We start from the raw sequence: 26,757 nt of genomic DNA, 5'->3' as shown, positions 1-26,757 counted from the left end.
GTGGGTTGTGTGTGCATGCTGAGGAAAGCTGGTGGCTATAAGAAGCCAACTTGATGGGGGGGGCATGTGTGTGCACACACACACACACACACACACGCACACACACATGCTGCCAGGCCGCCTGCAGGGGGAAGTCTGCACTGCGATCCTTCAGCTCATGGTCCCTAAGGAAACAAAAAGTGCGGAGAGGACTCCAGCCTGTGGTGGATGCGCCTTTCTGTTCTTGGCTGGCCCAATCTCTCTTGGGTTGCAGAAGACCCTGCTGCTTCTTGGCTGTCCAGATATGGGTGTGAATAAGTGGAGTAACGCTGGTTCCTTTTCTTCTGGTACTCAAACTCGTCCAGTGTCCACACGGCTCCTTTCACATTCTCCACACGCACAAAGCACTTGTGCAAGCTCAGGTTGTGTCGAATGGCATTCTGTGGGTTGAGAAAAGATGGGCAGAGTGCCCTGGCCATTAGACCCGCCTTCTCCTTTACCCCAACTTAACTCTCGTCCCTCTGCCAAAGTCCCCCTCCCTCAGGTGCCCTTCAGCCCTCTTAGCAGGATCTTCAGCCCCTTAACCCTGCTCTATGGCGTTCTACAACTAATATTTTATAAAGTACTTGCTATAGAAATGAATAGAAATGTATTCATCTGCAATAAACACTGTGATCCCAGGAATATACAGTAAAATAAACAAGCCATCTTACACTGCCTCAGTTTGCCCCAAATGCTAAGCTATGTATGCTGTGGCTTAGTGGGTGCTTCCCAAACTTTTTCCTCCCATAGAGGGCTTGAGCATTGCTTAGGGTCTTAATTATTTATTTTCTGTTTTAACAATGGTAAGGCATTGTGTTTTTATTGCTTCTTTTATTAAGAACATTTTTATATGGTATTTATTGTAGTGGTGCAGCAATAAAACTGCTCGCACATTTGCAAAGCTAAGCAAGGTCCAGTATTGTTTATAATTGATGGGGGACCACATTTTAAGATTGCAGCAGGTTGCTGTATGTGGCCCTTGAGGTCCCTTCCAACTCTAAAATTCTATGATTGTATGATTCGATGTATTGCAATTTACATTCTATGGAATTCAAACAGTATAAGAAATAAGAGAACCAATGAAATACAATTAAAAATCAGTATGACTGTTTGATGGATAGGTGATCCATTTCCTGTCTTTAACAGCAAATCTGCAGACATGTCGTGGGCTACTTGAATGAAACTCAGTCCATGGGCCACACTTTGGGAACCCCTGGCTTAGTGTCAACATGCAAGTGTGCTGATGCACATGCAAGTGTGCTGATGCACAGTACGAAGACTGTAGCCACTTTTGTCCTCCTGCACTGCCAAGCCTTAGTTTGACATGACATTCTGTGTGACTTCAGTCTTGTGACTTCAGTCTTGTGCCAAACCAACCATGAGCAGTAAGCCAAGAACAAACCTTGTCTAAAGCACATGGTTTGTTTGAAGAGAGACAAACAATGAGCCTGGGTTTGCGTATAATGCTAAGTTAAACTAAGGCTTGGCTCCAAGTAGTGTTGCAGGAGCAAGAGAGGAGTGAAGAGGCTGCCATTTTATTACTGTGCACCGGCAAGCTTGCTTATTAACACAAAAGCCATAGCTTGGCTTAGCATTATGTGCAAACCAGGCTACTGAGTCATAGTTCCAGCTAACCAAGATCGGTCTACTTGAAGATTTTCTACTGAGGGTACTTAGGACTACGCCATCAGCCTTCCCCATGGTTTCTTGGGCAGTACGGAATCAAATACCTTTATTATCTCTTGAGTGTTACAGGGTGGGGTGTGTTTCTGAGGCAGGGTTCTTAAACTCACCTCTTTCAGTCTGTTCATTATTATTATTATACTTATAAAGTACTGTCCCACATTTTTCACCATTCATTTCTGTCCTGGTTCCCTAGTCTGGAGAAATTGTGTTTCCAATTCTGCAAAGTGTACACATCAAAGTCCTTTAGATTTTTAAAAATTAATTTTTAAACTTGGGGGTTCTGATCTCACTCGCTCAGTAGTTGAGATTTCAATCTAAAAAGAGGGACATTTCATGCCTGCTCTGTCCATATCCTCCCGCCTGTTTTCTGCCTCTTCTGCTCTTTCAGATGAGGCTGCCCCTTGATTCTCAGTTTAAGAATGGGATCCCCTCACCTTCCAGGTGGTTACATTGTGCCTGAAGTAGCCAAAGTTGTTAAACCAGCGATAAATCTCACTCAGGCTGAGCTGCTTCTTAGGAGATTGTAAGATGGCCTGCAAGTAATAGGCAGGTATGGTTAACAGCCTGGTTTTGAGGCAAAGGTATCTCAGCGTCTTCTTGAAAAGCAACAAAAGGGCCTTCTGTGCTCCCAGTATTGTTGTGCTAAATTGGATGCATGTAGAAGGTGATGGGAGGGAGGGAGGGAGGTTCAGTGTGCCTTGCACAGGACTCACCTATGTGCCCACAACTATGTCCTATGGTGGCTGCAAAAGGCCTCCGTAAATAACACCTCAAAAATCCACAATGCAGAAAGGACTGTTTGTTCTTCCTGCTCAGTTCCTGGTTGCACTGTCTTCTGAACAAAGGAGAGGTGAAAAGAGCATCCCTCACTCTCTGAGCAAGTGACTGATGCAGATGCCCACACCCTTTCCTGCTCTTTTAGATGTGGCAGCCACTTTGTGTTATGCCAGGTGTGCATTGCAGCCATGTGATGCATGCTCAAAATTCTAAAGAGGCCCACTAGCCCAAGAAAGATGGCAACCCCTGCTTTTTGAGAGCCCATGCGAGCATTGTACAGTAAGTTATGGAGCCTGAATCAAAGGGTAGGCTGAAATGTTGTTTTCTCTGACAGCTGCCATGCACATCACTGGAAGTGGGCCCCAGTGGGTACTAGGCTCAACTCAACACTTGTATGTTGTTGGAGAGCTGTGCCCAAGCATTCTATGTGTGACGTATGCCTTTCATTGTACCTCTTAAAGCACTGATGCCTAAAATAGCTGCTTGAGTTGCTGACAGCTAGGTCTAGCCCTGCATAATCCCCCACTTGCCACTAATTACACTTCCATGTGAAGTATGTGATCTGATGAATGGGCTTTTTAAAAACCCAAACCAAAACACCCTTTAGATGCCCTTCAGTCCTCACTGGCTTAGTAATCCAGATAGAACTTTTTCTATCAATGCAGATAGAGGTAACCTAAAGTCCTCCAGGGGTTGATGGACTGCAACTCTCACCAGCCTCAGATAGCATAGCCAGTAGGCAGGAATGATGGGAATTAAGCCTGTGACTCGTGTCAGTCTTGTGCCCACCAAGACCCATAGGTTCTTTTCACATGGGATGATCTGGATGGCCAGATTCCCCATCCCATTCTTTAACGGGTGTGTTGCAACCACACAGTGAACTTTTCAGAAAGTTGTTGGCTACAGGAAACAGACACAAGTGGAAGGCAACTGAGTACAGAGAAGGAAGAGGTTTGTGGGCAAAGGATAGTGCTGCTGAAGCCAGGAAGTAGAGAAGGGAGGCAATAGCATATAGGGGCAACAAGAATGGTGCCTATTGCAAGGACATTCATTCAATCATACTGTATCTGGAAAACAACATTCAAATTTGGGGGTTTTGATCTGGTAAAGATCTGCATAACATTTAAAAAATATAGTTGTATCCTATATGTATGGGATTTCGTATTTACCTTTTGCTAAATAACTTACCCAACGAATAAGGGCAGCGTACGTGAAAGGTGGGCGGTTGAGAGTGTGACGGTAATATTCTATGCTGGGGCTTCTCTCTGTAGACAGAAATGAGGCTGGAGGTGTTAGTAGGAGCAATTCTTTGCTGGAGATTTCTGGTTCCAAATCATCTTCTGCTTGAGACACTCTTTCCTAAATGGCAGACTTCAAACCTGTGTGACATCCCTTAACTCTACAGCAGTCAAGACTGACTGCGGCGACTTGTGGGAAAGGGCACTCTGCTCATGCTCAGGGACATTTCTTTGTATCAAGCCTTCAGATGCAGCATCTAAATGGCAGGAGGCTCAGATTTTAGGATGCTTACTCACTTCTAACTGTCAAACTGAGGCAGCATGACAACAAGCCAGCCTCAAATCAGCTTCAAAATGGAACTGGTGCCATATTACCCCTATGTTGCTCTTGTCCTCTTGTTCAAGGAGGACCGTCCAGGACATCCATGAATCGAGCTTAGCATTGTCAAGGTCTCTATATGATGTTACCAGGGACTGATAATATGGGCATGCCCTTTAATAGGAATACACATTACTAGTCCACAGAGCGCTCCAAGAACCCCAAGCAGAGGTGAGATGGTATGCTAACTGACTCACCTGAATGGCTAAGAGTAAAACATGGTGTGAAATTCAGTGCATGGACTCTGATGTTTCCACGGTGTGTGGCTAGAATTACTCCTGAACTGTTCCCATTTCCTTTCTCAGAAACTGGCATTGTTTTCAATCACTGCAACCCTGTTGTGGCTCCGACAACCCTCCCCACACCCTAAACAGACAACAGAATTTTATATTTCATGCCCACTCCTGAAATCTAATGGCTGGAATGTGCCATCCATTTCTAGAGCTTAGTGAAGGGGATGGAACCTGGCCTCCATTCTCCACCAACACTTCTCACCTGAACAGAGGTGGGCTCCATGGCTGTTAGAGTGGCATTCCAAACCCTCAAACTCATTCCTTGGCCCTTCAGACTGGCATGAAATGATTGGCAATGGTGCATCTGGATGCTGTGAAAGGAAGGCAGGTGCCAACTCTGCCCGCATGACTAACAGTTTCTGCTTCTCTTGTGCCAGCTAGATCATGGAGGAAGGTGGAGAAAAAAGCACAATCAGTTTCTAGATGCACCACGCATGCCTCTTCCAGCTTAGTCATATCCCTTAACCTAGGTTATCAATCAGATGTAAGTTCCTCTGAACGAGGGACAGAATGCAAAGGGTCTTGAAAATCTTTTCATTGTTTTTTAAAGAGTAAGTTTTGCCTTTGTTGTTGTTTCAGAAAGCAGCAGTGGCCATGCCTGCTGAAGGCTCTCTGATTCAGCAAACTGAGCTTTTGCCTCCTCAGAAGACTTCATTGTTCTCTCCCCAACCTGCGGTTGTCTACTATTCACTTGCCATTTCTTTTTTAAAAAAAGAATCTTGCTTTCCTCTTGCTCTTTTTTCACCTAAATGCAATCTCCACACACCAGCTCTGGAAAAACTCATGGCTTTGGGAAAATAATGCTAACTAGTGGGACCCACAACAAAATAGTGGGGTGCTCCTGTTCAGGTTCCCAGCCATTCCATTCCATTCCACTCCCCTCCCTCTTCACCCCACCATACCTACTGAGCATGTGCTCAGCCCAAACTGGGTCATTTGAGAGGTTCCTCCACAAGATGTTAAGATTTGCTGTATGTACTTCCCAAATCTTGCTCCCTCTTGTGTGTGAGTGTTGCCATTTTGGCTACATAAGATGTTATACAGTGGTGCCTCGCAAGACAAAATTAATTCGTTCCGTGAGTTTTGTCGTCTTGCGATTTTTTTCGTCTTGCGAAGCACAGTGTCGGGAAAGTTTTGGAAAAGCTTCAAAAATCACCAAAGTCTTTAAAAACCTCAAAAAAGGCTACCACACCACGTTCTATGAGTTGCTCCTCGAAGTCAAGTCACAACTGTATTAACGGTGTTAAGAAAAAGGAAACAAACTTGCAAGACGTTTCCGTCTTGCGAAGCAAGCCCATAGGGAAAATCGTCTTGCGAAGCAACTCAAAAAACCAAAAACCCTTTCGTCTAGCGAGTTTTTTTGTCTTGCGAGGCATTCGTCTTGCAAGGTACCACTGTACTTGAGGACCATACGCCTAGCAAGCGCTCTGTTCTGCAGGCTTCCTTCACAGTGACTGTGTCAGCGTCCACCCCCCTCCCTCATCCCACCACCTGCCAACTTTGTCCATACCTGCATAGCTAATTTGTTCACCAATTCTTCTTGCACCAGCCACTCTCTGCGCATTCTGCACATGACTCTGCAAGAGAAAACAAGTCCGAGACATTCAGCCACTAGGTTCAACTCTTTTGCTTTCTCCCAGGACAATGCCAAGGACCTGCTCACAATCTCAGGCCCATCCTACAAAAACCCTGGTTTTGTGTTTTGTTGTGTTGGGGTAACAGGAAAGCATATCAGAAGGAAGCAGGCCTCTCAAACATAACTGTCCTTTATTGCTATGTAACAAGAATGGAAAATGAAACTAACTGGAGCTTTGCAGAATGCAAACTACAGGAGTTCAACAGGTCCAAAAAGTACTACATCGAAGCATAACGCCCCTTGGCCTACCCAAGACCCCTCTCCGCTTAGCAAACAAAATATTTTAACCAACCTAGAGGTGCCTGTTTGCAGTGTGGTCTCTGTGTTTTGCTGATGGGACTCTGATTTGGCAGCTGCTATGGGCAGAGGGGGTTCTCTTACTTCCATCACTTAGTGGCTCTAGTAACTCCGCAGGAGGTGTGGCAGGAGCAGCCACTTTTGCCCACGGCCCTGAGATTAGGAGTCTCATGCTCTACCAACTGAGCTATCCTGTTTTATTTCAGTGTATTATAAAAATATATGTTGTAATGGGTATGATTTTTTGTATACATTTGAATAAATATATTTAATAAAGCAAACTGCAATGGGAGGTATAGACCTGTTTACCTTCTTAAAAAATTAGGGCATCTAGTAGGGGTGCTTTTGGTACCAGAAACTTGTGGTTTCGAAAGAGGTATTCAGGGCAGTCGGACAGCTCACCTTTCCTCATGGCTGTGAAAGCAAGGCGTGTTGTCCATAGGTGTTCCTTTCACAGGGGACCTCTCTCTGGGTTGGAGTGCAGGGGGGGCTGGGAACTGAACCCAGTCCCATTTCTCAGTGATGTTCCCTGAAACAAAGGCAGACAAGAATAGGTAGGGAAGCTGCTATATTCCCACTCACAAATGCCATCCTTTCCCCTGCCTCTACTTACTGTGGGGTGGGGCAGGGCCTGAACTTGCTGAATGGGCTCCCTGGGGTAGTAACGACCCAGAAGGGGGCAGGACGACAAGGGGCAGTTCACTGCCATCTGTGTGAGTGACCTGAGGAAAATAAGAGAGTCAAATGAAATCCAGGAATCTCAGATGTGAATCCTCCTGGAGTCTTTAAGATAGGGATAACCCAAGACTTCCATGAATCTTAGTGCTCATCCACATTTCTGCTTGTCCTGGGTTGGAGTGGTTTTTCCACTTGTCCTGTGCTTTCTAGGCACAGATCCAAGCAGTTTTGCATTTGTCCAGCAGCTTTCCTCTAGAAAACATGCTCTTTACCACAAAATCTTTCCGCAGGGCCTGCAAAGCAGAGCTGTTCTACTGGGCCTTTGGTCTGGGCCCCCTTATTTCTTTCTATGGGACCCCGTGTGTAAGCGGCCTCCTTGGTTCTTTCTATTGGCCCATATGGGACCAGCATGGGGGGCCGGGCCTGGTGAACATTTAATTCCTTACACCTACAGTTATGATTTGTGGGTTCCCACTTAATTTTATTTTGATTTTAAATGTGATTTTGAATTGTATTTTAAATCTAATCGCTTTTGTGTTTTTTGTGTTTTCAATTTTGTGTTTTTAATGTATTATATATTTGGTGTTAGCTGCCCTGAGCCCAGTCTCGGCCGGGGTATAAATAAAATGTATTATTATTATTAGAATCAACACAAACAGCAAAAGCAAAAGCAACACGAAGCCTCCGGAGCACAACGGGAGTTCCTGCTGCGCTCCGGAGGCTTCGGGTTCCTTTTGCTGAAACCAGGAGAGTCTTCCTGGCTTCAGCGAAAGGATCCCGAAGCCTAGAGAGCGAGAGGGGTCAGTGCGCACCGACCCCTCTCGCTCTCCAGGCTTCAGCAAAAGCAACGCGAAGCCTCCAGAGCGCGGCAGGAGCGCTCCCACTGCGCTTCGGAGGCTTCGTGTTGCTATCGCTGAAGCCACGGAGCCTGCATTTGCTCCATAAGACACACACACATTTCCCCTTAATTTTTGGAGGGGGAAAAGTGTGTCTTATAGAGCGAAAAATACAGTAAAATATGTGTGAACAGGAGCTTTTTTCTGGGGAGACACATGGGTATGCATACCCCTAAACATTTTGTGAGGCTAAGTTTGGTCTCATTGAGGGGCAGTATTTCAATATGAGTAGAAAAATGACAGTACCCCAAAACACTTTGTTAGGAAAAAAACGTGTGTGAATATACCAGATTTCTTAAAGGCACTTGTTTCTGCTGTGCCTCCTCTTTCCAAGGAAGTACAAACCCTGGTTAAGTCCCAAACCCTTGGAATCTCTTGCTGCTGCTTGGCAGAGACTGAAGTGGCCTAGAGCAGTATATTTACCAAAATCCCAACAGGTACACCTTGGCAACTGTCTGATCAGGACAACCTCTGGCGCTTGCTAGGAGTGGGGTTGACTCCCCACCAACTTACTTCTTGCTTGCGTGGTGCAGCACAAGTCAACACTGTTGGCCGGATCTGGGCGCCTCTTCTTGGACTGGGCTGTGGTAGAGGACGGGGAGGTGGAGTGGAGGATGGCTTGGAGCCAGGCATCAGGAATGAGGAACGCCTGCAATAACATTTCATGAAATTTATTTTCTCATTAAAGGTATTGTTATGAGTTTGTGGAGTTCCTGGACTCCCTTCAAATTCCTGGGTGTCACACACTGGATTTAGCATGTTAAAATACAAGCCAGGAGCCAGCCTGGTAATAGCCCACTAAATATGAGTTACGGAATAGTGGGGCAAAGTGGGTGGCGCTGTGCCAGAGGGCAAATGGGAGGGGCCTCTCTCTCCACTCATAATTAGTTAGAAGGACAAAAGCCTTTCAAGTGGAGTTTTAGAGTTGGAAGGAGAGCAGTTGTTTTAAGGATTACAGCTGGGGATGATGTGGGTAAGGAGGAAATCTGAGTGCAGTCTTAAACGCAGCAAGCTGAGCATTCTTGATTTCTTTTTGCATCCAGCAGCAATGGGAGAAACAGGATCCTCTTGGAGTGTAATGTTTTGAACTCCTGCATCGTAGGCAGGGTGGGCAGTGTGAAAAGTCTATATAGAGCTTGCACACCATTGTTCTGGGCCCCTCCTGCCTCCTGCGTGTGATAGTGAGCACCCTGTTGCAACAGTTCAATAAAGATCTGGCTTACTAGCTGCCTTTTTTCTCAATATTCTCTGGTTGGCCTGTTACTTTCTCCTTCCAATAGGGGACCTACTTAAGGACTCTATACTGGCTCTTGGATATCCCATAAGGGAAAAGGAGCAGTATTTTCTTATAACAGGACCTTAAAATTCTTCTAACATTACTGTATGGTTTTATGTTGTTATAAACCACTGTGATATATTTTTATGATACAGTAGCATATAAATATGAATGAAATAAATAAATTACAAAACCTCCAAACTAGACTGTGATTACAGAGAGTTTATAAACAGAATAGTGTAGTACGCAGTGGGTAAAGTTTATTCACAAAGAACTGCTGGGGGAAAAAAGATTATTGTTGTAACTAACAATGCATAAACAGAAAGATCTGCCTAGATCATGGGTAGGCAAACTAAGGCCTGGGGTCCGGATCCAGCCCAATCACCTTCTAAATCCGGCCCACGAACGGCATGTTTTTACATGAGTAGAATGTGTGCTTTTATTTAAAATGCATCTCTGGGTTATTTGTGGGGCATAGGAATTCGTTCTCCCCCCCTTCCCCCCCAAAAAAAATATAGTCCGGCCCCCCACAAGGTCTGAGGGACAGTGGACTGCCCCCCTGCTGAAAAAGTTTGCTGACTCCTGGCCTAGATCATAACTGAAATCTCGGTGGTGCCTCCCCATTCAAGAGAAATATATAGAATAAAACCTGGACAGCTACTTTTTAATTTTTTCTTTTGATAAAAGGTACTTCAGGCCAGAGTGATTTGAAACTGTGTGTGTGTGAGAGAGAGAGAGGGGGGGGGGAATACAGGTCCCTTCTCTGAGGAATTTCTAATCTACACTACAGCACTGTGAATGGAGAAGCAAGGGTAACAACTGGGGAGGAGTGGTTGAGACTTGGGACACACACAGGATAAGTCCAAGGGAAAGTAAAAGGCTAAGTTTTTCAACCAGGAACGAGGAAAAGGTTTTTTTGAGGAGGGATCCAAAGAATGGGAGAGATTTTATATCTTCACCAAGGACATAAATATGGTTGTGTTTATTACATAGTTGACTTAAGAAGAGTACCGTATTTTTCGCTCCATAAGACGCACCAGACCATAAGACACACCTAGTTTCTGGAGGAGGAAAACAAGAAAAAAAATTCTGAATCTCAGAAGCCAGAACAGCAAGAGGGATCGCTGCACAGTGATCACTCTAGCTGTTCTGGCTTCTGTGATAGCTGCGCAGCCTGCATTCGCTCCATAAGACGCACACACATTTCCCCTTACTTTTTTTAGGAGGGAAAAAGTGAGTCTTATAGAGCAAAAAATACGGTACATTCTAATATGGAAGGCAACGCTTGCGTGAATGTTGCTAAAGCAGGATAGAAAATGGGAGACAGAACTACAGCTCTAGAGACTCCTATACATGTCATCTCAGATGTAAGTCTCCCTGAGTTCAGTGGGGTTTACTCCCAGGATTGCAGCTATGTTTAGTATTCTGGGCAAATTTTAAATTCAAATTGCAGCAAAACCAAAGGAAATGTTCCAGCATATTTAAACGTCATTTGTAGAAGCAGTTTGGCAGGTAAACATATTTGCTAAGAGTTGAGTCTCTTCTGAGTTCAATAGGACTTACTTCTCAGACATAGATTTCAAATAGTAGCTTTTGTTCTCAGGACAGATAAGATTGCCCACATAGGCTTTTGCACAGGTGCATGGGTATAGATTGCTACCCAGCCTGGCACAATAAGTGATATTATGTCTTATGGTTGCCTTTTAGCTAAGACTGATGGAAGACATGAGCCTTTAAATCCGTTAAACCAAGAGCCAATGCAGGAACCTAGTCCTGCCATCTCTCTCCATTATATCTGCAGCGTGGCACACCTGGATGTTTGCAGGCGAGGGAAGGGGGAAAACAGTACTGCAAAGGGAATGGTCATGAGGAACAGCAGCTGTCTTGACTCCTGCTGCATCAGGAGGTTTAAATGATCGTATATAGTGTCTGTGGCGCAAGAGGACAACTTTTGCCCATATGCTATATGACTTAGTCCCTGGTTCATACAGCAGCCAGCAGCCAATGTCCAGAGTCTGCTGTGCCACAATAGAGAAAGGAGACACCAGTCGTCTGTTAGAGCAAGGGATGACAGACTTCAGGCAGGCTTTTTTATGAGAGTACCAAACAGCCAGTGCAAAAAGCACACACTTAAAAATTCTGAGCCAAGGAGATTATTTTCAGTGTATAAAATTATGCATGGCATGGAGAGAATGGCTGGAGAAGTTTTTCTCCCTCTCTCATAACACTAGAGTTAATCCAGAGCTGAATGTTGGAGGATTCAGGACAAATGAAAGAGGTCCATCTTCCATAGTTTGGAACTCATTCCCACAGTGATTGCCACCAACTAGATGGCTTTAAAAGAGGATTAGACAAATTCAGGGAGGGTAAGCCTATCAGTGGCTACTAGCCACGGTTTTGCTTCACCTCTACTCTTGGAGCCATCATCATCATCATCATTATTCTCAATACTGGTTGCTGTAAACTGCAAGAAGGGAAAGTGCTGTTGAACTCGGGTTCAGCTTGCAGGTTTCCCATAGGCCTCTGGTTGGTCACTATAAGACCTGGATGCAGCACTAGGTGATCCACTGGCCTGATTCCTCAGGGTTCTTAGCTTCTGCATGGAAATCCACTCCTGATTACTCCACTGAGAGTCAGAGATGTGTGTCGAACTACACAGTCACCCAGAAATTTACCTGTAGATCTCAATCTATTTTATGCCCATGCCATCTAACCCCCCAAATAAGTAACGGACAGCGAGCATGGCAGGGAAATGAAAAGATCAGTGCTGCAGATTGTCAGTGCTGCAAAAACCTGCCCTACTCAGGAAACACATAGTAAGTAAAATAGGCATATGCACATGCTTTTAAACACCCCTGCACATGCACCTGAGAAGACTTCTTCAGCTAGGTGTATTGCCAGGGAAACAGCCAGTAGATGGTGCTCCTGTTTTTCAATTTAGCTTCTATTTCCATATATAGTCACTGAGATAAGGAACACAGCTACAGGCATGGGAAAGAAAGGAGTGGCTTTGCTCTGAGCCAGCTCATACTTCGACTTCAAAAGATGGGAAAGGGATTCCAACATGAACACCTGCTGCAGAAACAGTGGGAAGCTGCTCCAGGACACTATATAAGGCCCCAACTCCATCAATTCAATGAGCTCTTGATATGAACCATTCCAGAGGGTGAAGATAAGGCTCTTGAGCCTAAGTTAGAACTGCCTGCCTGCCTGAAGCACCAGAGATCTCCAAGGGCGGGGGAAGATGTGAAGCTGAAACTATTCTGTGACTATATCTGTCATTATTTCTCTCGCCAAAAATCTTTGCTTATTGCCTATACTAATGGCATTATATTTTATATTAGTTATTATTGGCTTTATAGTTTTTGTTAGTTATTATTTTATTCTATATTGTTAATCTGCCTCTCTGCTAATGTCCTTTAATTATCTTTGTTTTGTATATTAGCACCTGTTTCTATGGTTATTATTATAATTGTTAATAAAGGTTGCTTAAGTGTACGTATGTTGCCCTCCATTTGCTGAGATCCAAAGAACCTGCTGCTTGGTGGTTACTACAGCCGGGTGGCCACTAGGCGGCAGCACACTAGATTTCCCAGACTCCCCCCCCCCCACACACACAGTTGCTTAAATGTCTTTATGTATGCATATTTTGCTTCTATATCTTCCACATTTGGTGCATTGGCAACAAGCAGTGCTGACTAAAGAGAGTAGTGGGCATAAGAAACTGTTCTGTATCACTAGCTGATATAACATCTTCCCACTGGGCCATAGTTTGCTTGCAAAAGAACTAGCACCTTTGTTCTGCCAAAATGCAACAGAAGCCTGGGAGACGTCAAGCAGTAGCATAGTTAGCCAGGGGTAGGTGGGTGGGCTTAGAGTGGCACGGGGGTCTGTGGCTGCTGTGCATCTGGGGGTGGGATTCCAGGCAGCAGGGGAGCTTGAGGGCAGCATGACGGTAGCCAGGTATATTGGGCGCTGCCTGAAATTGGCTGCCCTAAGAAAAGCTCAACAACTTTGGTCCACCCCAAGTGCTGGCGCGGGTTGCTATGAATTGATATTTTATGTAAAATGAAATGATTTAGGGGGAAAGGAGCACCTGTCAAGTAAACAAACACCTAAGTATAATAGAATAGGTTTCTGAAGATGCTGAGGAAAAGTGCATCCTTTTGAAAAGATGTTTTGTCCAATGCTGGTCTTACAGAAGGGAGACCCACTGAAATCAATAGACATAACTAATGTTAGTCCATTTAGCTCAGTGGGCCTTCTCTGAAGAGATGATTATGGGAAATGTTTAATGCCTTTCTTGGCCATAACATGGGGCTCCATTTTTTTAAGAAAACAAAACATATAAAACATCAAAACACAACAATACTATAGAGCATAATTTAAAAAATCAAAAAATCATTGGCAGTTATAATTTTTCAACACAGAATATGAAATTAAATGCCTGCCAGCAGCACTTTAAATTTTTGCCAGCAGTTAATTACTTTAGCTATATATTTTACTTTATATACTTTAGTATATATTTTTATTTATTTAATCAAAAGCATATAATTCAATAACATACAAGCAATAAGGAAATAAAGGAGGAATGCAATTTAGTTAAAATTAAACGTGCATACACACACAAATATACAAATCTGGGTAACTGCATCACAATCCCTTGGAAAAATAACACTGATATTGGAAGGTAGTATCATGCTCTTTTAAAATATTTGTTTTACTTGTAAGTATCAGGGTGTTGTCCTTGGGGTCTTAATGATATTCTCACTTGAAGCTGAAGAGTTACTAAGAAATCCATTTCACTGGAGGCGTTTGAACATTGTTGCCACTGTTTAAATGACAGAATTGTCTGCCATATAACTGAAAACAAATCTTTTTTTGATTGTCCTCTACTGTACCTTAATTTTGGAGTTGATTTTTCAGCAACAGCTATGGACAAGATTTGACTGTACCATAAATTTAACCCTATTAGACTAAGGGCATTTTAAGTTTGAGACTGGTTTAGCAAGAAACCACTCAGAAATTGACACAGGAATCTACTTTGATACGGCAAACTGCGGAGGAAGCCAGGGAGAAAGCCGTTGCTGCTGAATGTAAAGTAATACAACTGGAGAGAGAGTCCCAGCCCTAGAGGCAATGTGATGAACATAAGTTGACACTTGCTATGATTGAACTTAAAGAAAAACAGATGAATCTGAGGATTAGAGTTCACCTTTGGTGGACATGCCCAAGGATTAAGACACTCTGGGAGATGATCTATAACGAAATGAAAAAGGTATTTAAATATACCCTTTTGAAGAAACCAGAGGCCTTTCTCCTGGGCATGGTCAGCCAATTGGTGTTAAAGAAGGATAGAACTTTTTTTACGTATGCAACAACAGCAGCAAGAGTACTCATCGTGAAGTACTGGAAGACACAAGATTTACCCACCCGGGAAGAATGGCAGATGAAGTTGATGGACTATATGGAACTGGCGGAAATGACTGGCAGAAATCCGAGACCAGGGAGAAGAGTTGGTGGAAGAAGACTGGAAGAAGTTTAAAGACTATTTATAGAAATACTGTAAAATTAATGAATGCTAGAAGAATGTTGGAATGAAGTTATATGGCTTTAGTAGAAATGTTATAAGGAATTAAGTATAAATAGATTAATAGATTATTAAAGGAAAAAATAAGGTTAGAATGTGTTAAGATAATTATAGGATAGGAAACAGAGGAAGATGGAAAGGAATTGCTGAAACAATTAACAGAAGTGGAATACAAAAAGGGAGGTGTGAGGAGGTCGTTGAATTAAGTGAATGAAAGATAAGATATTGAAATTGTTTGAGGTGTTTTAAATTGTTTTTGTTTTGTTTTGTCAGATTAATTTGTTAGTGTTATGTAGTGTTTGTGTATTGTATTGTTCTTTTCTTTTTTATTGTTCTTTTTTGTGTAGTGTTTAAATTGTTGAAAAAGTAATAAATATTATTTTTTTTTAAAAAAGACAGAGACTGGTTTAGCAGACATGGCTTGCCTCTCCAAGAATCCTAGGAGCTACAGGTCTGTGGAAGTGCTGTGAAGTCGTAGTGTGAGATCTCTGTATCCCTTCATGGGGCTACTGGAGTCGCTTGGGTCGCACGCGTGGCGGACAGAAGGGTACAAAACCAGCCTACTACATTTAGGCACTGTAGAGATGAACTGGATGAGGAATTTGGATGAGGCATTGGTTTGTCCAGCTCCAATCCGGAAGTGCTATTGACAGGCAGCATTTACATATCATGCTTCCTAAGGACTACAAAATAAAAATAGTATTATAGGACTTAGGGACTGGCTTGGATGATGCCCATGGCCCCCCAACCAAGCCAGTGGTTTTGTAGCTACAAAATAAAGGCCTGTCCAAGGAATAACTGAACTGGTCTACCCAGTTTCTTTGTTAGGTTAATGGTCTAGCTGACTCAGGTAAGCACTCCTAACTGCACAACTAAAAAGGTTGCCATGCTACCATAGAGACAACTAGGTTCATGATGTTCTCCAGGAGGGGAGTAGGCATTTTCCTCACCCTGTCACCTGACCAGCCACAACATCATCTTGTACAAAGGAGAACAATAGCCAGAGCCAATGTATGAGAGAGTTTGGCTGAAGCTGTAGGACCTCTGGAAATGGAAACCTAATAGGAAAACAAGATCTGTTGGAGTGTCAATGCCTCGAGCCTTCCACCCTGTGCTCAGATTGTAGATACAGTATGTGTAGTTTCTGTTGAGCTTCATTCAAAGAAAACCGAACCTCAGGTGGGCACTGGAACCCCTAAAGTCTATCTCACTGCTGCTCAGAGATTGTGGCACACACAACACTAGTATATCCATGAGTTATCAGTGGAATATATTATTATTATTATTATTATTATTATTATTATTATTATTATTATTATTATTATTTACTACAACATTTATAGTGCTCATCAACAGAGTCCTCTAGCTGGTATGCCGGTGTAAAAAGCACCCCCCATCAAGATTCCTCCCCCCCGCTTCAGCCTTCCTCTAACCGCTAGACGCCACACCCTTCCCTCAACCTGTTTTGATGTCATCTTACTTGTTATCAGTAAGCTTTGCCTATGTTCATTTCCTAGAAAGGGGGAGAAAATGCCACCCCGCAATGGGTTTCAAATTGCTGACACCTGTTCCCAGCGTATGTGCGTCATATGGTATTGGTGCCAAATGCTGAGTTCTTTCCTATACGTCAAACCGAGCATCTAACCGCTTCCGTGAGGTTAAAAATTCCCTTCACATGGTAGCTTTAGTGGACTGAGGGTTGGAAATACAATGGCCCACTAAAAAAAATATCCAGCTCGAGCATACAATGTGCACTCAGGCCCAACTAACACAGAGTTAAAGCATTTGAACCTTCTTTAACCATCTGTTTTAAGAATTCTTAAGTTACAGAATAGCAAAAGGGTAGGTCTTCCTCACTTTCCAAAAACATATTATGCCACTTTAAACAGTCATGGCTTCCCCAAAAAAATCCTGGGAATGAGCTTGTTAAGGATGCTAAGCATTGTTAGGAGACCCCTAGTGCCCTCGCAGAACTACAATTCCCAGAATAGCAATCAAGCCCTCTTCTCAGGGAATCATAGGTACGTGAGGGAAATAGGCACACATTAATGGCTATGACTATAATCAACGAGTGCCAGTTATTCCATGTCCATTGAGATTTTATTCAAATGTAAGTTGTTTCAGAGTCTCAAACATGCCTCCTTGTGTCTCCTTATGGATGCATTTTTGTTTATGTGGGATATCAGCAAGGAGATAAGCACAGTAAACCAACTGGCTTCTAATGTGTGATGGTTAATTAAGTTATCGAAACTGCAAACCAAATTTATCTAAATTATCAGCCATTCTGAACTTCTATATTAGTGGCAAGAAATTACATTTAATGAAGGCCAAAAACAGATGCTGAAGTCTAACAGGGACCTTCAAAAAAATGCTAGTTCACCCCCCCCCCATGTCAGCCAGGCACCTGTCATGCCCTTCCCCAGTGGGCTATTCCACCCCACGCCAGATTTCCATTTGGGTTTCCCAAATTAGTCAACAATCAGTGTGCGCTGAGTATGCTCAGTTCTTATTGTGTTGTCTTTGGGGGGTGGTTGTCCCCCTTGTTTGTTCTTTATTTTTTCAGTTATATCCCACTGCTCAAGGTGGCACACATACTTCTCTCCATTTTACCCAGACAACCATGTTGGGTAGGTTAGGCGGAGAGTCAGTGACTGGCCCAAAGTCATCCAATGGGCTTCCTGGCACAGTGGGAATTTGAGCCCTGGTCTCACAGGTCATAGTCTATCTCTAATCAACACTCCAAACCAGCTCTTTTTTTAAAAAAAGGTTGTTATAGTTCTATAAACCTTGGTTTCCCACCAAACCTGCTGAGTGCAGATACCTTTCTGTATTTCCTCATTGGCCCCATTTCGGCTACAGTCATGTTGACAGTCACCATCTGAATTTACTATTATTATATCATATGGGATGGTTGATCTAGAAGACTCCTAAAGAGTTTGCTGTGAGATGCTATGCAGTCCCCCTCAATTCAGAGACAGAAGATATAATGGGAGAGATGTAGGATCTCTCTCTATATGCAATGAACACAGTATCCACCCCCACCCCCGGCACGCAATAACCCCTCTAGTCTACAATTAAAACCATCCAATTGTTCTATTGACTTTTGCTGGGAATTCTTGTCTGGAAGAGATGGGCCATGATCTATTAATTGCCCATTGCTGCCTCATAAGTATTATTTTCCTTCTTGAGGTCAGAACTTAACCAATGTTATATATAAAACTGTGTATATTATACACTGTATAACAAAACTTCACTGAAAGCTTATATTTTCGGCAAAGTCATTTCAGTAGGAGGAGATCTGTGGAGGAGAAACAGCAATGGGAAGGGAGTGCTTCACCCTCTGCCCCCACACCTGTCACTTTTCTGTTGGAACTCACCACCCACCCATCCACATCCACAAGCAAGGAAGCACCTGGAACTCTTTTAAGGTAAGTGTTTGGTGGAAATGAATTGTGGGAAAAAGTAGATGGTTGGGCAAGAATTAAACACAATCTTCTCCACTCCAACAGAGTTTGCTCTAATAGAAGTGGCCATTCATTTTTATTGGACATTGTTGCATGTACCGCATAGTGTAGTTCTACCCTCATGCCTCTTGGTATGAGAGTAGAACTGAGGTATTCAGGATCCTTGCCCCCTCTGCTTGAATGCTCTAGCTATCCCATATTGACTTTCCAGCTGGAGGTGGGGACAATACAAGTACATGTACAAGTACATGTCTAAATAGACCTTGAACTGGTCCAACAGCCTTCCTGGTTAAGACTAATAGAAGCTATAATCCAAAATATCTGAAGGGTGTCAAGTAGGGGAGCATTGCTCTAGGGCAATTTGTGATATATAATAAATATGATGCATATAATATGTGGATCAATTAAACTACTGAGTGCAATATGTTACTGCAAAGAACCAAGAGAAATTACTGAGATATTCCAAGATTTTCAACAGGAACTGTTACATCACATCTCAAATTGTAGCTAATTTATATTAAATCACCCAGAGCTGCAATATCAGAAAGTGAATTCCCTCCTTTTTTTCTTGCCTTCTCTTCCTTCATGTCTAAATCCAATAGTAAATTAAAAATGTATATATCATGCTACCTTTGATCTGCCTTTCAAGTTGCAATGAGGCAAGACAATTAAAAGTCTCAACAAATTGAAAAAGGTGACAGAGAGACTAAAATCAAATTAATAATACCATTTTAGGAAACCATAATTAATATTCCATATGGGATGTTGTATGTCACAACATTTTGTCAAGCATTTTAACTCAAATTTAGTGGAGGAATAAATACATTTAGAAATACCTAAAGGTAGAGAGATACCCTTTAGACCAGGGGTCAGCAACCTTTTTCAGCCGTGGACCAGTCCACCATCCCTCAGACCATGTGGGGGCCGGACTATATTTTTTTAGGGGGGAAATGAATGAATTCCTATGCCCCACAAATAACCCAGAGATGTATTTTAAATAAAAGCACACATTCTACTCATATAAAAAACCAGGCAGGCCCCACAAATAACCTAGAGATGCATTTTAAATAAAAGGAGACATTCTGCTCATGTAAAAACACGCTGATTCCTGGATCGTCCATGGGCCAAACTGAGAATGCGATTGGGCCGCATCCGGCCCACGGGGCTTAGGTTGCCTACCCCTGCTTTAGACTCCTAAAAAGGTTGTATAACTCAATAAATGATTAAGCCAAAGTAAACTGCCCCAATCAAGCAAATGTGAATTGGCTTTAGTAAGCTCTATGTTTGAGTTTTCACCATGCAAAATATTTCCAAGTGGCTTCAGTAGAGAGGGATGTTCTATGCACACCTCCTTTTGTACATATGGAAATGCCCATCACTGCCATCTGTGGAGAAGCTTGCTCAAAAGTACACAATAACAGTCTTGCTAGTTGATTTCATTAATCATTATTGTTTGCCGCGCTGAGCAACTGAATGCCTCTACAAAGCTTTGTCTTTTGTTTGTCCCCAGCATCTGATTCGTGCTGGATGAGACGGTCCTCATCATCAACATGGCTTGTAGCCACTGATAACCTTATCATCCATGAATTTGTCTAATCCCCCTTTAAAGTAATCCAAGTTGGGGACCATCACCACACATTGTAGTAGGAAATTCTCTAACTTAACTATGTGTGATGTGAAGAAGTACTTCCTTTCGTCTATTGTTTCTCCTGCTATTCACCACGAACTCCTAGCTCCAAAATACCATATTCGTTAGTATTTCAAAACTAACAAAGCTGAGTGAGTTACATTTCTCCCACCCCAATAGACATTGCAAGCCTATGCACCAGTGTTAGCAGGTACACAAGATAAATGAGAACATAAACAGGTTCATTTGGATGGGGTGCCACTGAAAAAAAATAAGGTGTGTAAATTCTATACCCTGGAGAAGCGAAGTTACTATTCTCAAGTCCAGTGGTTTATATTAAAAGTAACTTGAGCCAAGTGATGCACCTCAATAGAAAACAATGTCATCACTTCAAGTTCTGTGACAGGTGAACTTCAGGTCTAACAGAATATAGTCCGTTCAGCCACTCCGTTGCTAGAAGGACAAATAACAGAATCTGGCCTTGCTCATTTTCAAGCCAGAGAGTGACTGCTGCAAGTCAGAGGTCGGACTCTATCTCACCGGCTTATAGTCTAATAATTCTAGACTGACCCAAATTGAACTATAATCAACGATTTTATTCATCCCATTTTATGGGTATCTCCCCCGTCCTAATGCAAAGAATGGTTTTATCAAATCCTTCAAGCTCAAATATTCTGAAAAGCAAATCAACTTACCGCCTGGGGCTTTTCCGATCAGATGAGGTCAGCAGATGGATAAATAGTGAAGAATCCTCAAAAACAAACCAGTATTTATATCACGAGGAAGCCACAGGCAGGCCTTGTCACAGCCCAATTTCTCTATGTACTCTGCTTATCACCAAGGGTTGAGGTACTTTTTCTCCTCTGACTATATGGAAATTATGAAAAATTCGATCTTTTTGTCTGTGTCAACCTACCCTTTTGCTCAAGAACAACATTTTTTTCTTTCCTCATTTGAGAAATCAAATGCAACAGAACTATCTCTGACTTTAGCTTAACCACACAGACACAGAAATGTAGGTATATGGGTTATGCGAGTTTGTGTGTCACACAAAATTATACAAATACACAGGAGAAATCACACTAGACCATTTAGAGGAAATATAACTATAAAAAGGACAATTGATTGTGTAACATTTCTAATAACACTGACCCACAGAACTTTTACGAACGAGTTCCACATTTCTCACTGCCAGAACATCCTTCAACCACCATCATGCACTGGTGAAGCTTCTCCTCTGTGCTTATCTACCCTGATTTGAAATCCAAGGGAGCATTTGCTTTCAGTTCAGTATATGGTAGAATATTTTTAATCATGTATTACTTATAATGTGGTATCAACGCTTCAGAATTCACCTCAGCTGCCTGCCTCTTGACCTGCCAAACTGTGAACTGCATGATACTTTAGTGTGCACATGTGTACATGAGCAGGTTTGTGCACTAGTGAAGTGATGCAACCCCCCCCCCCCACCTCCTCACTCCCAGGAATGGCATTCAACTAAGTTTTACTCAGAGAAGAGCCACTGAAATTAATGGACCTAACTTAGGCATGTTCATTAATTTTAATGACTCTAAGTAAAACATACTTGAATACTATCCCAGATATTTAATTACTAGAGACTTGGGGAAAGTGGCTGAAACCTGATATTTTAATTATTTTGGCAGCACACATAATTTGTTAAAAAGTATTCACTGATAAGCAAAATAGGAATAGTGATTTACTATATTTTCTGGAAGCATCTGCCTCTGATAAATAGGACAAAGTTCCATGAGTGGTACAGTTAAGCAATTTTAGATTCAGGACTTAATGGTTTTATGAGTGAGGACTCTAACTGGTATTTCAACTTGTGCATAGCCAGCACCTTAGGTTTGAAAGCCATCCTGAACCTCATGCTCCTGAGGCAGGGCACTGCAACTCCTGTTCTGACAGCACCACTGACAACAGCATCAAACCACCAAGGCAGGGGAAAATAAAATCCAATTACTAATGTACTTATTTAAATAGTTTGTCTGCAAGGTGACCATATACATGGTACTTAACCAAAGAAGAAGGAAGGTATCCCTATCAAAAGGAGAGATTCCAATTTAGAAATAATTGATATACGGTAATTTAATTCTTAATCAGAAATATAATATACCCCACTGTAGCTGTTCAGGTGCTAATTGCTGATAGGCCTCGACTTCCCTTTCCATAATTATTTATCTTAAAATTGCTCCTTGACCAGACAGCTCTTTTGATAGAGGACCTCTTCAAACAGGACTGTTGTATTTTAAGGAAGACACATAGCCACCCTACTCCTTTCTCCCCTTATGCTGGATTGTCTTGAACATTAAATCCATCAAAAGTCCCGTCACATGCAATCCCAAAATATTTCAGGCATTGTTGATTGCAGAGCCAGCTCTACTATTAGGCAAAGTGAGGTGGTTGCCTCTGGCATATAATTCTGGGTGTGTCAAGAAAGGTCAGCAGATGGTTGTTTTGTAATGTATTATTCTTTTATATTTACTCCCAAGGAGAGGTTGTTGTGGGGTGTTCTGTTTTGGGTGCCAAATAATTTGACCAGTTGTGGGTACTAATATGCACCTTGACTTAGGGGAGAGAGGCACCATGTGCTGCTCTGCCTCAGGCAGCAAAATGTCTTGAGCCTGCCCTAGTTGACAGATTTGGCAACTACAGAGTAAAACAGGATGGTCCAACACCTCCCACATGCAGCCCTCAAGGCCTTTTTAGGTGGCCCTTACTAAGTACCAACAAAGTGTCGCTAGCAGCAACTGCCATTCTCTTCCATTTTATCTCTATGTTCCTACTCCAAATCTAAGTGAAAGGGATAACACTGGCTATGTGGCAGTGGTGCCACGGAGGAAACCCTGTTTCTCAATTGGTTTGTGCCAGGGTGGCAACCAACGGCCACCATATGGGCAAAGGAAAACTGATTGTCTAAGGAAAGTATTCAGTCTGAGCCCCAGGGGCGAACTCCCAGCAAGAGCACAAAGACGCAAATTCACACTTGTGAGGGAAGCTTTGGCACTTTTCTTTGTTTCCCCCCCTCACCGGTGTCAGGCGCCATGGCAATGCTGGCAGTGATAGAGCCGAGTCCTGCATATGTTTGGCGCGCAGCACAAAACTGCCACCTGTTGACAGCCACAGTATGAAGGGGGGGGCGGGGAGTAAAGGACATTTGCCTTGGTGACTATCATCAGCCCTGCAGGAAACTCATCAAGGAGAAAGAACTACAATTCCCAGTGTGCCTTGTAGCTAAGTTAAGGTGTTAAGGTACCTCTGGAATATTTTAGGGTTGGTCCTTGGAGTAGGAACGCAGTGCTGCCATTGCAGACTTGTATGTGTACTCTATTTTTTCATTATTTGTTTAATTTGTTATTTATTAATTGCAATCATACCCCACCTTTCCTCCAAGGAGCTCAAGCTAGTGTACATCCTTGTTTAATTCCCCACAACCTTGTTAGGCCGAAACTAGAAGCCTTCTAAATTAGTAGTAGTAGTAGTAGTAGTAGTAGTATTCTCTGTCTTTTTATCCAGAGAGGGACTCAATGTCTATGTTGACAGTGGCATCGCTGGGGTTGCTGGTGCCTGGGGGAGGGCAAGTGTTGTACACTGCCCCCCCCCAGTGGACTGGGCAGCCCGTGTGGAGGTTGAACGGAACAGTTGCCTAACACAAAAAATTATTTGCAGCCTCAAAAAGGGTTAATTAAAAAGCTTAGCACACTTATTAACAACACTAGCCCAATATACTTTATGCATTGGCCAGTCTTTTAAAGACCCCACAAAACTTAGAATCATAGAATTGTGGAGTTGGAAGAGACCCATAGGGTCATCTAGTCCACCCCCTGCTATGCTGGAATTCTCAACATGCAGTCCCCCATCCAATTTGAAACCATACCAGACCCTGCTTAGCTTTACAAATGTGTTGGCAATTTTATTTCACTATACTGAGAGCCAGAGTGGTATAGTGGCTAGAGCAGGGGTAGGCAAACTAAGGCCCGGGGCCGGATCCAGCCCAATCACCTTCTAAATCCAGCCCACGGATGGTCAGGGAATCAGCGTGTTTTTACATGAGTAGAAAGTGTGCATTTATTTAAAATGCATCTCTGGGTTATTTGTGGGGCATAGGAATTTGTTCATTTTTCTTTTCAAAATTTAGTTGCCCCCCCCCCCCAAGATCTGAGGGACAATAGACCGGCTTCCTGCTGAAAAAGTTTGCTGGCCCCTGGGCTAGAGTTTTGGACACTCCCCCCCCCCCCGGCCATGAGGCTCACTGGGTGACCTTGGACCACTCACCATCTCTCAGCCTAACCTCCTTCACAGGCTTGTTGTGAGGATAAAATGGGGAGAACCATGTGCACCACCTTGAACCTATTTGGAGAAAACGTGGCATAAAAATGTAATCCATAATAATAATATTAAAGTTACTAGGAAGTCCCAATTCACACAGGAACATACACATACTGCTGGAAGGAAGGTTATGGTTTCTGAAATGCTATACAGTGGTACCTCGGTTACATACACTTCAGGTTACGGACTCCGCTAACCCAGAAATAGTACCTTGGGTTAAGAACTTTGCTTTGGGATGAGAACAGAAATTGTGCTCTGGTGGCGCAGTGGGTGGCCCCATTAGCTAAAGTGGTGCTTCAGGTTAAGAACAGTTTCAGGTTAAGAACGGCCCTCCGGAACAAATTAAGTACTTAACCCGAGGTGAGACTGTATTGGGATTTGAAACCAGTCACATGTCCCAAAGTCAGGACAATCCCAAAGAGCTCCACTTGAAAGCTCCAGTTCTGGCAAGTTATACAAAGCATAAGGCCTGTGTTACTGTTTGTTTCCTTTAATTTCCTGTAAGAATCCCAATTTACCAATGAGGAGATAGTAGCTTTCAGCTCCTGATGAAAGATCTGGGATAATTTTTGTGGTGTGTCTATGTTTTTTTTTTTTTGGGGGGGGGAGAACTCTCTAAAAACTTGCACAACAAAATATAGCACAAAAATAAATAGCCCTCAGCCACTACCCTTCAAACAGGTTTAGCTACAATCATGACTCCCCCCCCCCAAAAAAAAACACCACCTCGGTTCGTTTTCGGGCTTACTCCCAGGTAAACAGGGAAGAGATTGCAGCCCCGTTTGTTTTAAAATAAAGGGCTTGCAGCCCTGCGGCGCATCTTCACTTCCAGAGGGAAAACTCCGCGGCCCTCGAGGGAGGCTGGGGGGGGGGCGCAGGGAGGACCGAGCGAGGAAGGCGAAGCTTCCCTCCCCGTCTCCGGGGGCCTGAAGCTCAGCCTCTCCCTCCCTCATGGCAGGCAGAAATGCCACCGAGGAAGAGCTCCCCCACTGCACCTCTAATTCCGCCCTGCCCTCGCCTGAGGCCGAGCGGCAAAGAGCCTCGACCTCCAGTTTCCCGCGCTTTGGTGGTCATAGAGTAGAGTCCTCCGAGGCATGTAGAGCGGCCCTGGCGGGACCACGGATGCCAAAACCACAGCAAACCCGAAGAGTCGGGCTCTTCGAGGAACGAGGGGGAATTAAACGGCCCCCTCTCGTAAAAGGGGAAAAACACTGGTTCTCCTTCCCACTGAAACTACACCCCCCAGCAGGCATTGCGGGAGCCTCTTCACCCCCCCTCGAGAATCCAGCTAGCGGGAAGGCGATTGGCATGGCGGGGGGGGGGGAGGCAGAAAGGAGCGACAGCGCCCCCCCTTCCCTCCTGGGCAGCCCCGGGCGGGCGGGCGCAGGGCGGCCCGGCACCGGCTTCGAGGCCCCCTCCTCGCGGCTCCAGGCTGGCCTGGAAGAGGCGCCTGTTTGTGTGCTGTATTACATTAAATATATTCAGTATGGTAGATGTGCACGTAACTACCGGTATATAGATTCAATTACGGATATTAATTGTGCGGTTTAACTGCCGCGTTTTGCTTTCAGCCGTGTCCTGAAGATGGGCCCCAAACTACTGGGCTCTACAGCTGGAACAGTCAACAACTGCTGGCTTTGCCTCTGGACTCAGCCAGGTCTAGAGCAGGGGCAGGAAACTTTTTCAGCCAGGGGCCAGTCCACTGCCCCTCGGACCTTGTGGGGGGCCGGACTATATTTTTTTGTGGGGGGGGGGGGATGAACGAATTCCTGTGCCCCACAAATAACCCAGAGATGCATTTTAAATAAAAGCACACATTCTACTCATGTAAAAATATGCTGATTCCTGGACCATCCGCAGGCCGCATGCGGCCCCCGGGCCTTAGTTTGCCTACCCATGGTCTAGAGTGTAGCTCACGCTCCATAGATAAATATTTTTGTTCTGAGATTTAGTAGTGCTACTTTGCATTCCTCACCAGGTGTGGTAATGAATTTGCCCAACTGTTACTTTGGGTGAGTTGACTATGTGGCAGCAGAGCCATTTGCCTCCTAGTGGAGTTAAGATGGCTGAATGGACAAGTTACTGTAGTTAGAGACATGTCCAAATACAAACAGTATTTGATTCTTCAAAAGAAGCTGGTTTTTGGCTGTTGCTGGAAGGCAGAAAACTCATCTGAAACACACCTGGTACTCAAAGCGTCCTGAAAAATAATGGTTGCTGCTCAAAAGTCCCCTTCCTTTGTTGCTTCCTATTTCAAGGGCCAAACTAGATGTGATGTGCAATGCTTCATTACAAACTCTTGTATATACAGTATACCTCCAGAGCACATTTGAAGCACATTTCCTCCCTCAAAGAATTCTGGGCACTGTAGTTTGCTAAGGGTTGCTGGGAATTGTAACTGAGGGGTGAACTACAGTACCCTGGATTCTTTGAGGGAAATACTGTAATGTACTTAGAATGTGTTTTAAATGTACGTTTATGTGTGCAGTTTATGTCTGTATGTGTGTGTTTTTAAAATGCATAGCACACACAAGGGGAGGGTATATGAG

The 26,757-nt window shown here is 43.6% G+C and overlaps 1 protein-coding gene across 6 annotated transcripts; it reads right to left on the bottom strand.

The window, feature by feature from the left end:
• Positions 1-5: 5 nt before the first annotated feature.
• On the bottom strand, positions 6-25,089 carry LOC308577325 (forkhead box protein P3-like). 6 transcript variants are annotated; one of them, XM_081177432.1, is made up of 11 exons: positions 24,935-25,088; positions 24,155-24,229; positions 20,554-20,725; positions 8,415-8,550; positions 6,941-7,049; positions 6,730-6,856; positions 5,905-5,971; positions 4,597-4,771; positions 3,673-3,749; positions 2,142-2,240; positions 6-419 (listed from the first exon to the last, which is right to left on the bottom strand). In XM_081177432.1, exons 4-11 carry the CDS (start codon positions 8,532-8,534, stop codon positions 165-167), a joined length of 1,029 nt encoding a protein of 342 aa, XP_081033558.1. In that variant the 5' UTR covers positions 8,535-8,550; positions 20,554-20,725; positions 24,155-24,229; positions 24,935-25,088; the 3' UTR covers positions 6-164. The 6 variants fall into 6 exon arrangements, with proteins under 6 accessions (XP_081033558.1, XP_081033559.1, XP_081033557.1 ...); XM_081177433.1 differs by lacking the exon at positions 20,554-20,725; XM_081177431.1 differs by lacking the exon at positions 24,935-25,088 and having other exon boundaries at positions 24,155-24,925.
• Positions 25,090-26,757: the final 1,668 nt, after the last annotated feature.

The sequence above is a fragment of the Podarcis bocagei genome (genome assembly GCF_964188305.1).
Source record: "Podarcis bocagei genome assembly, chromosome: 17".
Taxonomy (NCBI): domain Eukaryota; kingdom Metazoa; phylum Chordata; class Lepidosauria; order Squamata; family Lacertidae; genus Podarcis; species Podarcis bocagei.
Note: the sequence above shows the minus strand (reverse complement) of the source record. Positions and strands in the feature narration are given on the sequence as shown.

Bases quoted from the DNA above. Each gene is read 5' to 3' on its own strand.
- LOC308577325 (XM_081177429.1), bottom strand. From the start codon at position 8,660: ATGCTAAATCCAGTGTGTGACACCCAGGAATTTGAAGGGAGTCCAGGA. The intron at 6,857-6,940 runs GTAAGTAGAGGC...CCTTTGTTTCAG, and splicing joins AGGCCCTGCCCCACCCCACA to GGAACATCACTGAGAAATGG. The intron at 2,241-3,672 runs GTAAGTTATTTA...TATTACTTGCAG, and splicing joins ACGCTGCCCTTATTCGTTGG to GCCATCTTACAATCTCCTAA.